At 41.6% G+C, this 14,434-nt stretch overlaps 1 protein-coding gene across 4 annotated transcripts in view; it reads left to right on the forward strand.

Annotated features, from left to right (window-relative positions):
- The window catches only part of dlk2 (delta like non-canonical Notch ligand 2), a 37,662-nt gene that overhangs the window by 19,283 nt on the left and 3,945 nt on the right, over window positions 1-14,434 (forward strand). For all 4 annotated transcript variants that reach the window (XM_062974265.1, XM_008125328.2, XM_062974274.1 and 1 more), the window contains 2 exons: window positions 10,359-10,419; window positions 14,030-14,160. In XM_062974265.1, coding sequence (XP_062830335.1) covers window positions 10,359-10,419; window positions 14,030-14,160 — 192 coding nt within the window. The remainder of the gene's footprint in view (window positions 1-10,358; window positions 10,420-14,029; window positions 14,161-14,434) is intronic.

Raw genomic sequence — 14,434 nt, forward strand, 5'->3', positions numbered from 1 at the left:
AGTTCTGTTGGCGGGAAAACGAGACCCAATATAGGTGTTTGGCGCGAGGGATTCTTTGCGGAGTCAATTGATCACCTTCAGGAGAGAGATCGTGTGTGGACTTCGTAACCCCAGTTCCTTGTTTCCCGGATCAAGCTTCAAGCCTTGCCCTGCCTCGCGGTTTAACCACGGACCCTGCTCCATGCTTCACGTTTTGCCTTGTCTCCAGTCTCGGACCTAGCCAAGAATCAAGTTTATTTCCAGCCTTGTTGTCAAGTTTCAATGGATTTCTAAGACTCTGACATTTCCCCACACTATTGCTTGGCAAGAGTGCGTGTTTCGGTCAAGTGGATTAAAACTTTGAACTCTAATATCATTTATTGGACAATACATTTTTGGACTATATTTGACCTCATTTGAAAGGTCTGCTTCTGAACTATATTCTTCACTTGTTTTTATTGATTTTATATATTTCTTTAATAAAGATATTAGATAGAGACTGGCCTCTGTGTATGGTTATTGGTGCTCTGCTGCCAGGGTTCTGACAGTATCACAGTGGTCCGTGGGAGGTGAATCGGATAAGGGTACTGCAAATCCCATCATCCAAGGTCCATCCTGCACCAAGCCAGAGCAGGACGTAAAGGGGGCCACACTGCACCTTTGTATCAATTTGGTACAGTTTTGCCATTCATGGGAATCACAGTGGCCTGTGGGAGGTGAATTGGATGAAGGTACTGCAAATCCCATCGTCCTTGGTCCATCCTCCCCCAAACTGCTGCAACATATAAAGTGTGTGATTTGGGATATATATACCAGATTTGGTTCAGTTCTGTCATATGTAGCAGTTGCTGTGGTCTCAAGAAGCGAGTGAAGGTACTGCATGTCCCATCTGTGTGCCAAGTTTGGTCCAGTTCCGTCACTGATGGGCATCGCAGTGGTCTGTGGGAATCGTAGCGATTGAAAGTACTACATATCCCATCACCCATGGTCCATCATCCTGCAAACGGCACCAGGACATAAAGCGCATCATGGGGTAGGCTCTCTGGAATTGTGGGAGTTGGAGTCCAAAACACCTGGAGGGCCCAAGTTGGCCCGTGCCTGGTGTAAAGGCTTCCATACAATCCTAGAGTTAGAAGGGGTGCCCATCTAGTTGAACCCCCTTCTGCCATAGAGGAAGACACCATCCAAGCCCTCCTGACAGATGGCCATCCAGTCACAAATACGATTGGGAGATAGATAGAGTCCTAGATTTGAAAGGGGTCTCTGAAGGTCATCCAGTCCAGCCCCATCTGCCACAAAGGAAGAGACCATTCAAGCCCTCCCGACAGAAGGTCATTCCAGCCATACATACCATTGAGACATTTATTTATTTATGTATTTATTTAATTCTGATATTTCTCCCCCGCCTTTCTGCAATGGACCCAAAGTGGCTTGCAAGGTCATTAAGCCACGTGCTAACATCCACCATATAAATAAAACATAAAAGTAATGTCAAGCAATAGTAGTATAAATAAGACATAGCTGTGTTCAGTGGGGGCAGGTGAACTACAACTCCCATATGCAAGTCCATCATCCATGGTCCATCCCACCCCAAACAGTGCCCGGGTGTATAGTAGGCCATGGGGACTGTATGTGTCAGGCCTGTTAGAGTCAGTAGGCCAAAGTGGTAGTATTTTGCCTCAGTAAAAAATGGGGGGGGGGGGAGTAAACCATCCTGAAAAGGAAAGATTTAAAAGATAAGTCATTATTTTCTCTTTAGTGTGCTGTGAATAATACTGTGTCCCAATGAGCCAGGGAAAACCTGTTTTCATTGGAACAGTATTAAGGGGTGAAGATGGCCCCCTCCTTTGGGCCTAGCCGGGCCTAGCAGCCTGTCAGTAGAAGCGCTGAAGGAGGTGAGGTGAAGGGGTAGAGTTTTCATAAACATACCCACAAACATTGTTGAAAAGGAAGCATTAAAACATAATTATTTTCCATCATTAGTTGGATTCAGAATGCTGTGAATGTGTGAGTGAACTGTAATTCTTAGAACCAAAGTTTTTATTATCAGTCTGACAGTTGGGCATGTTGGGTCTATGTGGTCCAGATCCGTTGTCAGTGGGTTCATGGGTCGTAGGGGTTATGTGTGTCAGGTTTGGTCCAGCTCCGGCCTTCCTGGTGGTCCCAGTGGTGTTTTGGATTACCAAAGTGTAGGCCGAGGCTGTTAACTCTCCCAGAGCTAGCTTCGTTCTGAGGAGATAAGTAGGCCGAACGAAGCCAGTTGGTAGTAGTTTTTGCCTCAGCGGTCCCATTGGCCTGTGAAAGTGGAGGCCAATCAGAAAGCTGATCCATATTCTGCCAGGCCAATCAAAACGCGAGCACATACACCGCCCGACCAATCAAAACGCTGACACAAACATACAAACATTCACTTTTATTATATATATAGATATAGATATAGATTTAAAATATGATCTTTGAAATAATAATAGATTTCCAAGACTTTTGTCATTTCTTGTTATGTTTGCACAACATAACTACACACTGCAGTTGATATACTAATGTGTCATGATTTAAAAAATGGAAAGCTCTGTCCTAGATAATATCTAGGACTCTGCTAGGTCTTCCAGGGTGACATCAGCAGTAATTCATTTCAACAGGCTTTGCTGTCATCCACGGTTTCCTGTTTCCATTGTAAGTTCAGGAACATATCTCCCATTGATAAGGTAGCCTTATTGTATCTAACACAGGCATGGGAAAACTTCAACCATTCAGGTGTTTTGGACTTCATCTTCTACAATTCCTAACAGCCAGTAGGAATTGTGAGAGTTGAAGTCCAAAACACCTGGAGGGCCGAAGTTTGCCCGTGCCTGATCTAGCATTTCCAGAAAGTGCTGAGTATAAACATAGCATGAGGTGTAACCCTTTTTCATCATTTGAGAATTTGCCTTTTTTTTTGAACCACAGAATCTGCCAGAGAATGTGAGTATAGCCATGCTGATTGGGGGATTCTAGTTCAAAAAGTAAAGTATCTCAGCTTTGCCTTTTCTTTCTCTCCCTCTCTACATCAGATCCCTGGCTAAAACTACACAAGTTCCTTCCAATTGCTCCTTGCTCTTAAAGGGATTAAGCTATTTGGATATCAGTTTTTCTCCTAATGGCAAATAGCAGCATTGGGAGAAAGGTTTTGTTAGTAAAAAAGGGAGTTAGCCCCCTCTCTTGTCCCACAATCCAGATTTCCACACATGATGCTCTTTAAAATATTAAATCAGAAAAAATGATTGCACAATTCACTGTACTCCTTGAGCAATTAAAAACAAAACAAGCAGCATATGTATAAATGTAATGTGTAGTAGCAGTTATATTAAGAGGTGTAGATACAGTAGAATTATTGTGTCCTGTTGAAGAAGTTTAACTCATTTTATTTATGCAAATGTTTGAGCAATTTGCATTTATATATCAAATATATCTACAACTCAGGCTTATACTATGCTAACATTTTTCCTGGGAACTATTTGTTTTCCCTCATAATTGCCTTTGGGAGCTCTTGTTCCATGAAAGTGGTCCAGGGACCCTTCCAGACAGGCGCTCTATCTCAAGATCTGATCCCAGGTTTTCTGCTTTAAACTGGATTATATGAGTCCGCACTGCCAGATAATCTGGGATAAACAGAAAACCAGGGTTGGTGTGTGTTTTCCGGGCTGCATGGCCATGTTCCAGAAGTATACTCTCCTGACATTTCACCCACATCTATGGCAGGCATCCTCAGAGGCTGTGAAGTATATACCTCACAACCTCTATGGAGGCCTGCCATAGATGTGGACTAAATATCAGGAGAGAATACTTCTGGAACATGGCCATACAGCCTGGAAAACACACAACAACCCTGAGATTCCGGCCATGAAAGCCTTCGACAACACAGAAAACCAGGGATCACATCCTGGAATACAGGACCCGTTTGGAAGGGCCCCAGGAATCTATATTAGTAAACTCTTGCTTCCCCATTAAACTTAAAAGAATTCTTAGAGGAAACCCATTTTTAACAGGTGAACTGATATGAAATGTAAATAAATATGCCGATAACGATGTGATCTAGAAGCATCATGGATTCCCATGATTGCACACCACCTTGTGAAGAAACAGAGAGGAAAGAGAAAGTGAGCCAAGCAGGAAAAAAATCCATGTGATCTGAGTATGGAGAAAGGACAAAAGTGATGAGAAAGCAGGCTTGAGAAGGAGAACAGAGGAAAAGAAAGAACCAAAAAATAGCACTAGGTCAGGGCTCAGTTACAGTACTGGGGACATTTACATAATTAAAGAGAAATCAATCCTTTGGCACAGTTCTAATTTTCATTTCAAGGCATGGGACCAAGAAGTGGAAATACTGGTTGCCTGGACGGTGAAGGCATAGGACTTCACTTCAGTTTCTAGATTGCTCTGCAGCTATAATTGTTTTGGGAATTATGCAGTGGGCCCTTTACTTTCACTGGGTTTGAGGGTTGAAGCTTATTTGAAAATGGGGAAAAATTTAAAACCTGTACTTTTTAAAGTGAGTGAACACAGCTGTAGGAATTTCTAGGTCCTTCTGCACAATTTCTGACAGAAGTTGATCATAAGAGTTGCATTGGGGGACCTGAAGATTCATAAGGGAAACACGTTAATCAAATCTATGAACAACCAAATCCTCAAAAATGTGACCCGCAAATGGGTGGGGAGGTGCCTATATTCTGTCTTGGGTATACTACACAGCAGGCAGCTACTGCTTCCATCTACAGTTTCTGCCTTTCAGTGGAGGATGAAGGAAGATGGAACAGTCTTGTGTTTTTCTGTGGTATTCTTTTAATTGCTGGTGTAGCCATTCCCTTGTTCAGTCCATTTTAAACAATGAATGTTGAATTTGCATTCTATTAGCATTGTATTTGTACCTTTGTACTATGTATTTTAATGGCATTGTGTTTTATTTGGGTGTTTTAACCTGCCTTGAGTGGTGAGGGGAGGTGGGTAACAAATAACATTTAAGATGATGTCAATGATTGTTGTTGTTGTTGTTATATCACCATGAGAGATAGCCACTCTTTGTATTAAAAATTCTGTATTGGCAAGTGGATATTCCTTTTGGTTCACTTGCTCAATGCTATAATTCCATCTTATGGAATCTTAGTTTTGGTGAACAATAACTTAAAATTCTGGTCTTTCAAGGGGAATCCAGAATTCTATGTACTTTTGAGTAATTCCATGGAAACAGGGCAATTAAAATGGTCCCAAACGACTCCATTATTCCTGAAAATGCAGATGACTTTGGCTGCAACTAGACTGTAATTTGACAACACTTTAACTTTTTTAAAAATTGTGTCAGAAGCTACTTGAGGCAAGTCACTTCTGGTGTGAGAGAATTGGCCGTCTACAGAGACGTTGCCCAGAGGACGCCCGGATGTGTTGCCATTCTGCTGGGAGGCTTCTCTCATGTCACCGCAAGCTAGAGCTGACAGACGGGAGCTCACCCCATCTTGCGGATTTGAACCAGCAACCTTCAGGTCAGCAACCCAAGCTTTAGGTCAGCAGTCCAGCTGCCACAAGGGTTTAACCCATTGCGCCCCCACAACTCCTTAGCTTTAATTGCCACAACTCAACACTATGAAATCATGGAAGTGATACTTTTACAAGCCTTCTTGCCAAGAAGTTCTGGTGCCTCACCATCTACAACTCCATAGCATTAACCCAAGGCAATTAATGTGGTGTCAAACTCCATTAATTCTGCAATGTAGATGCATCATTTCTTATTAAACACATTCCTGTGGTTTTCCGGTTGTTAATTCAGTCAATTCAATTTTTTAAGTTTCCATTGAAAAAGCCAAAAAAGGTTTTAAGGTGTGAACAGATTAGAGCATTATTGCCTAACTTAGTATTTGTTAATGTGGCTTGTGATAGTGTGTGATCCTGTCTCTTCTCTGTCATTATGATTAACAACTTCCTTCCCATATGTACACAGTTTTGTCTACTATGAGGTATATTTTTAAAGAAACCTACTGTTAGTTTAATCTGTACATTAATGGAGCTTCTCTACATTCAGTGCAAATAGGCAGGAGAGGGGGTAAGAATTCTTGACAGCTTCATCATTGCCACATCAGTTATTTAAATTAAAGTGTTGATTAGTTCTCTCTTTTCCCCTCACAGACACCTTGAAGCAGGGGTGGAGTCCTTTCCTAAGAAGTATTACTTACAGAGGTGGTGGAAGAAAGAGATGTGTTTGTGGGAGGGGGTGAAGTGAGGTTTCTATAGGTTCCTATGTGTTTTGTATGAGGGACAGTTGTCAGAAAATAGAATCTGCCACCCAGCATGGCCAGTAACTTTTCTAAGCTCTTTTGCTTCAGAGAATCAGTCTCACCAGTTTCATCATGGCTGGATGGGTTTTTAAAAGTTAAAATGCACTTTCTAACACTTCACAGATGAAAACTGGACACATGTGGCCAGACAATAGCAGAGTGCAGTCAAATTGACAAAAGTTATTTATGATGAAGACCACACAAGTTAGGAGAGTCTGCAAAAACTAGAGTAGACCAGCTTCCATTAATTCAATTAGTCTACTTTAGTTGTGAATTAATGGAAGCTGGTCTACTCTAGTTGAAACTAGCAATTAGATTTAGGCTCCTTTCCAAATAGTACTATTATAAATGTAAGTGGCAGAGGAAAGAATTGGAGGGATAACGTTCCATACTTGTAGTGTTCTAGACCAGGGCTTCTCAAATTTTTCTACCTGTAGCTCCATTTGGTTTGAGAAATTTTTATGTGACCCCAGATATAGCGGCTTACAAAATAGATATAAAATTAGACATTTAGAGACAACAAATCTGCATATGCAAGGCTTGCTAAACAGAGTGATTTTCCTTTTTATGAAGCACTAGCTGTGCCCGGCCACACGTTGCTGTGGCGTTGTCTGGTGGTGTCTGTATTTTATAGGCAGTGTGGAAGAGGCCTAAGTGAGGCCTAACTTTGCCTGTCCCCTGGGCTGAGTGGGTTGCTAGGAGAGCAAGTGGGCAGAGCTTAGCCTTCTAACTGGCAGCAATTAGATAAAAACAATTATTCCTCTCCCTCTAATTAGGACTTTTTTTTGTATCAACCTAGAGGCATGGATGAGGGGTTGTGCTGTCAATTTTTGAGGTTGTGGGGTGTTTAGTTTTGTTGTTTTGTCGGTCGCCAGGATTCCATCACTCTTTTATATATATAGATCTCTTGTAGAGTCCACTATAAACACTACACAACAGATTTGTGTAATTGTCTAAAACAGCCACTAGGGACCTCATCACATTACCTCATCATACAGACCTTCAGAAGCATGGGGGACCGTCTGTTTTTGATCCCCAGTTGTCCCATTTCAAGTTCTGTCTTCCCATCACACATGTTTCTCTCTTTGGTTTTTCCCGTTCTTGCCTGCATTCGAACCATCCCTTTCTCCGCTCTCTCCATAGACTTTTTTAAAAATCAAGGAAAACTTCAATATCAAAAATCAAGATTACTATGGACCTCATCCCATATTTAGGGGGGAAGGGGAGAATTTTAAATCCCTTTACCATGATAAGTCTTTCCCATACCTTCCCTCCCTCTATTATACTAGTGTAATTATAAACCACTTTGCCATGATCCCCTCCTGCTAGGCTTTCATTCCCTCCATTAGACCAGTGTTGTGTTAAAAAGCTAGCAAGAACACAATTTCAAGCCTAGATTGAGGAGAAAATACAGTGGAAGCAAAGTGGTGAGGAACGGACGTCCCTCCACGTCACATAAATGATTCAACATGGGCAAATCTGTCAGATCCCATCACAGAAGGCTCAGAACATGATTACTTGTCTGTGTTCTGAACTGCCTCCTTTCAGCAAACTTCATCTCTGTTTCAATGACGAAGGACAATGGATGACGGCCAGAAGTAGGCAAACATCATGTGGTGGGCTCCGTGCCTCTTTGTTCTTGAGATAGAGATGAAATGTCCTACGACGGAGGAAAAGCTCCATATGATGAGGTCCTCGGTGACGTTCAAGAAACTTTTATTTTTGTCAATTTTGAGGACCCCAACATTGAGCTAAGGGGGCCCCATTTGGGATCAGGACCCATAGTTTAAGAAGCAGAGTTTTTAACTACCAGGTACATAGCTATGACAGAACATCTTAGTGCCTTTCGATCTTACCCACTTAAAGAGTTTTTATTGTGTTTTTTTCGGATCACGTGAAGCAGTGGTATACTGGATCCAAGCATCTGTGTAAGAACTTCAGATGAGCCAGCATTTGATTGTCACAGCTGTCGGCTAGATGCTCCAATGGGAAACCTATACATGCGACACAAGCGCAATAGAAGCCTCTTGCTCATAATTCACCCCAGATGGTATATTAAGGGGCACGCTGTTCTGATACCAAAAGCCATATACAGATGCCATTCCTAGTATTTTTGATAAGATTTTATTCTTCCTCTAATCCGCTATTCCTTACATTGACTGGCGGCAGCACAACATAATCTCAGCTATCATCAACTACCTGATCCATATGGTTTGGCATGCTAGGACCTGAGCCAAAAATATTCTACATCCTACGCTATGATGTTTTATTCCAGAGGGTCTGTCTTTGTGCCATTCAGAAAGTGCCTCAATCAGAGCTTTAGAGGAGTTACTTTTCTGGAATTCTGAATAAAATGACTGGGGATTCTGATAATCCCCAAAGTAATTTTTTTCGAAGATATGGTTGAGACAGAAGTAGGCAACTCTGTATCCCTCCCTTTTCAGTTTTATATCTCTTTTTAACGTTAAACTTTCTGTTCAGTATGTGGCCTTTTATATATGCCACTTTTCTCTTGAACTGAGATCCAAGGTGGCTTGCAAAAAAAAAAAAAAAACACCAAAAGGCCTTTGAGTACCATGAGGACCACTGGATTGATATCCAGCTGCCTTCTCCTGGAGCTAGGGCTTCTGCTTCTAGGGCCAAGGTATGCATAACTTTCCAATAGCAATTTTATCTATGAAGACTAGCTGTAGTGCAGGCCACAATTTTTACTAGAGTTGTACTTTGGGAGGAAAGAGTTAAACTTCCCACCTGACATATTGGATAGAAATATGAAAAAGGAGACTTAGCCCCATTTGGTTGTTTGCCTGTTTTTCCTATAATGTATAAGTAACTCAGAAACTCCAGTAAGCTCTTCTGAGACCCCCCCCCCCCCCAATTTAAAACAGGGATGGAAAAAAGCAGCCTGTGGGCCAAATGCATTTCTATCCTATTTTTGTGCCTTCCTATACATCTCTAATTCCACTGGACCCTCTATTTTCAGGTGTCAAAACCACCATTGCAGAGCAGCATTAAAATGTGTGGTTTTGGGTTCTTTTGCCTCCCACAACTCCCAACCTGCCTTCAAACCATTTGTTGAAATAAGTATAAAATGTAGTGTATTGCTCATATGTAGTAATTCTAGATGCTTCTTTTAAAATGTTGGTTTGCATAATTTCATTATTTGTTGTATACTTTTATCTGAAGATATGTTGATCTGCTTGTGTTACAGATTTTTATCAGAAAAGGACTGGACTGTAGATTTGTATGCCAAAATCTTACAGCATCTTTGAGTTGTTAGCAAGATTGTACTTAAAAACTATATTGAAAATGAGGAGAGAGTAATCAAAAGAGAAGTTCATTTTCCATGTTGCAAAATAAAATGCATTGACTCTTGAGCAAATACAGTATTTATACTGGTCATTTAAGAGGCTCTGAGGACTGAATGGGGTCTACAAGCCATAGTTTCCCATCTCTATAGACTCAGTGCAGTGATGCAGTGCTTAGCTCATTTATCTATGATGGTGGTGATGATGATAACACACCGATACATCACTTAGTCCTAAACACTTGGGAAGTGCTCGATGTGTGATCCAATACAACAGCCAGTATAGTGATCTTGTTTGCTGTGTATTAACCTTGTTGTGTATCATACAACAACAACAACAGTATGGTGTAGTGGCCTCTCCTTACAGCTCAACTATGGAGACCAGGGTACAAATCCTTGCTCAGCCATAGAAATCAACTAGGAGACCTTGGGCAAGTGGTAGTCTCTCTGCCTCCATGAAAGGCAAGTGCGAGCTCTTCTTGAACAAATATTGCAAAAAAAAACCAAAAAAACAAAACCACACACACACACACAAAACAAACCCATGATAGGTTAACCTTAGGGTTATCATATGGCAGAAGACACACAACAACAGCAACAACAACAGACATGCATAGTCTTGAAATCAGAGACTTATTGTGTTTTGTGTGGTGAAATCTATCCAAACAAGGAACCTAACCTATAATGTGATGTAGTACTCTTGTTCAGTCTTATTTAAGTTATCAAATATTCCTTATGTATTAATTCCTGCTCTCTGTGTGGTTTTTCAGGTGATGACTGTAGCGACCATTGTAATTTGGCTCACGGCAGCTGTGAAGATGGCAAATGCAGGTAAAGCAGTTTTTGGATGATGAATAAGAAAGCTATTGAATCATTAGTTCAATAAGCTCCAGTTCTGCAGTACAAAGTCTACTTAATGGCTCATATTTGCTACACTGAAAATTCTACCTATGAAACAAAGTGCATATTAGCGTATGTTGATACATCATTCCTTGGCATCTGAGGAAATAAACTTGGGGCTCATCTTCACCGGGCAGTTTAACCTGATGCTAATATGCTTCAGAGCAGTGCTAGATCTGGCACTGTTGTCTAGATGGTCCAGGGGCGCCTGCATTTCTTCTTTATCATGTCATTGCTGCAGTAGCTCCTAGTCTGCCACAGAGTTCCAGCCAAACCCATAGCCATCTCAGGTGCCTCGGATCCCATGCTATCAGCAAGAAGGAATGGGGTGATGTCCCCTCCTTCTTGCTGATTGCGCAGGTCCCCTAGTCTGACTTCATAGATGTGACAGGTGGTGGCCAGGAGTTCTGATAGAGCTCCACGGACAGCTAGGAGCAACAGTGGTGGTGGTGACGTGGGCATGATCCATCCATTTTTCCTGTGTTGTAATCTTTTGTAATCTAACAAAAAAGCCTTGTTACATCTTGACACAGAGGTAATAACTTGCCAAGCAACTTTCTGTTAACCACTGTTGTATGCCAAGTGAAGTTATTTTGCACAATCCTGTTCCATTTGCACATTTTGGCCTGGGGAAGATGATTGGTTTTTTGTTTATAGCATTTTCCAATGTACGCTTTGCAGTTCTACGTTACCCCTGGGATATAGGTTGGTCTGAAAGAACACAGCTTTTTCAGGGTGACTCAGTGAAGGTATTGGCAGAATGGCAATTGGAATCTACTGTGAATAACTGAGGAACTATAAGATATGTAGGTCATGACTGAGTAACATGGACGGGGCATGAATCCAGGTTACAAGGATTTGCCTTCTTAATAAGCCAATTCAGGCAGAAAAGATCATAGTAGTTTGTAAACACTGCCTGTGCATGTTAGGAATACTTTATATATTGCATAACTATCTCCCATGGAGCTATGGGAATGGGAACATGCCTGGGGCAAGCAGGTTAACAACCACATGGAGAAACAGCCAGGAGCATCCTGAGTTGGGCTCCTGGTCTACGTGGAACAAGTAGACCAGGATCTCTTCAGCAAGGGGAGAGATTTTGGTAGAGGTCGTAGTCCCTGACCCACAGCTATGAGGAAGAAAAGGGAACATGTTGCTTATGAACTCTGTCCTTGTCCATACTACCCCAGGAGCAAGGAGAGACTGCAGTGATTGTGAAAGTATTTTTCCTGTGTCTATACTTTTTTTTTATTCCATGCATCTGGAGAAGATGGTAAGGCATGAGTACACAATGCCTATAAGTTTTTGTTTCCTTATGCCAGGCTTACATGAGCTAGTTGTTACATTTCTCATGCATAGTGTTTTAATTTCTTCTGAATCATATTGAACTGCTTTTTTCGTGGTGCAAAAACTTATACTCTTTCCATGCTATTTCTGCCTTTGATTTCAATAGTTCCATAAAAAAGTAATGTCCAGGAATATTTGTGCTTCATCACCTGAGGCATACCTTTATACATATATCATTTTTACATGATCTATACCAGTGGCTTCTATTTGTCATTGTTTGTGAATAGTAGATGTGTATTTTCAATGACTCCTCTTGTAGTCATGCATGGCAGCATGAGGTGGCTGTGCATCAGCATTCCTTCAGAATAGCAGAACTCTGCAGTTCTCCCTTTCTCCTTGATATAAGAAAATACCTAGCTAGGGGAGTGGCGGACTAGCATTGCCGTGGATGGCGTTCAAAGGAAACCACACCCACACAGCCTGGGGATAGCCTTTTTGGCATGGAATAGTTAATTGCCAGCAGAGCCGGCCCTAGGTATTTTTCAAGTGTAGGCGAACAGAATTTTGGCGCCCCCCCCAAACCAATCACTGAAAAATAAAAGCGTTGGATAAGTGAAAATGTTGGATAATAAGGAAGTATAAAGGAAAAGCCTATAAAACATCAAATTACATTATGATTTTAAAAATTAAGCACCAAAACATCATGTTTTACAACAAATCAATAGAAAAAGCAGTTCAATACATGGTAATGTTATGTAGGAATTACTATATTTGCAAATTTAGCACTAAACATTGAACAGGGATATAGGGCAATGTGGACTTAGATAACCCAGATAGCCCTCAGTATTAAAAAAAAAAAACCTCTAAAATCAGGACAATAAATAAAGAACAACACTCTGAAAACAGAAGAAATCCAGACAGTAAACAATCAGGGACAGCTAACTCCTCCCAAAAAAAGATTCTCCCAGGCAAGAAGAAGCCAGGCCTTGAAGCCACAGGGCCATTAAATGCTAATCAAGGTGATTAATTACAACATTCACACCTGCTTCAAAGAAAAGTTCTTTCTCCCACCCTGGACCTTCTACAGATATATAAACCCCACATACCTAGCTTCCAAGTTCCTACAGACCTCACAATCTCTGAAGGCCCCAAAGGTGGGCTTGCGTGGTGCGAAGGTGGGTCTGCGCTGGCCGGAAGGCCCAGCGCGGCCGCTGGAAGGTCCGAAAGAGAAGGAGGTGGAGAGTGGTGCCCTCCTCCCAGGACGATGGTGCCCCCGGGACGATGGCGCCACAGGCAAATGCCTATTTCGCCTTATGGTTGGACCGCCTCTGATTGCCAGGTAAACACAGGGCTTGCATCTAATTTAGCCTCAGTTAAAGGAATAGTCAGCAACAAATACAGTACAGTTCCCACTAATTTAGATAGAACTAATTTTGCATAAGTAGAAGCCTGCTCACAATGAGACTTTTATCCTCTTTCTTCTCCCCAGTAGCTCCCACTCCCCTCAAAATCCTGCAAAACAGGTGAGAGCAGGAAGAGGACTTAAAGGAAGTGGTATGAATTGTACTGATTCCGTCAGTAGAAGAACTTCACTGAATGTCACCCCTCCATTTTATTTTCCCATTTAGTATTTTCTCCATTTACACAAAAATGTTCTGCAGTTACATTAGTTCACTTTTACACATCGGAGATAGCCTGCTGTATGTCTTTCTTAAAAGTCCAGCTCTGTGCAGATTTACTTCCAGTTCAATAAGACTTATCTCCTGAGTAAGTGTATATAGAATTGCAGGTTTAAGGTCCTGATACACAGCTATTCTCTTTGGGAACAATTTAGATGTTACTGAAATAGAAAAGGAAGTAGTAGAAGCAAAGGTCACATTGCAGTTCTTTCACTTCAGCTGCATACCTCTTGGTCAATGGTTTTCCACACATTTTGGACTTCAGGTTCCAGAACTGGCTGTGGCATGTGGGAAATGAAATCCCAAACTTCCAGAGGACTAAAGTTTGGGAATCACTGCTCTAGATCCTCTTTGGCCAATGGTAGACTCCTAAGACCAATGAAAACATTGTGTTGCTTCTGTTGATCTCACACAAGATTTGTGGGTCAGCCACTGAAGGCCTAACCTGCAAAGTGTAATCATAATGGTTAAATGCAAATCTGTTGCTCTATGAAATTGTACTATTGAGTTTCCCTGCTTTTTATGTTGTATTGGTGTTTGATTTTCTCACCCCAGTTTTCCTGCATCTTTTCTAGATGTGACCCAGGCTGGGATGGGGCATCTTGTGAGCAGTGTGTGAGGATGCTGGGCTGTATCCATGGAACATGCCACCAACCCTGGCAATGTATCTGTCAAAGTGGCTGGGCCGGCAAGTTCTGTGACAAAGGTAAGTCATTCTGGTTTAAACTGGGAAAATTTTGAATAAGAGTAAAGGCTGCTCACGCAAAGGACACAAAATAAACATGCTATAAGTTTCACAAGAAGCTTTCTCATATGACATCAGATTGTAGGTCTATATAGCTCAATATCATCTGCATTGATTGGTAGTAATTCTTTGGTGACCCAGACAAGGTCTTTCTTAGCCCTTCCTGAACCTGCTGTTTGGAAAAGTTTATTTTTTTACTACCATTCCCCAAATCCAGGATGAGCAACCATTATCT

This window comes from Anolis carolinensis, chromosome 1 (assembly GCF_035594765.1).
Source record: "Anolis carolinensis isolate JA03-04 chromosome 1, rAnoCar3.1.pri, whole genome shotgun sequence".
Lineage (NCBI taxonomy): Eukaryota > Metazoa > Chordata > Lepidosauria > Squamata > Dactyloidae > Anolis > Anolis carolinensis.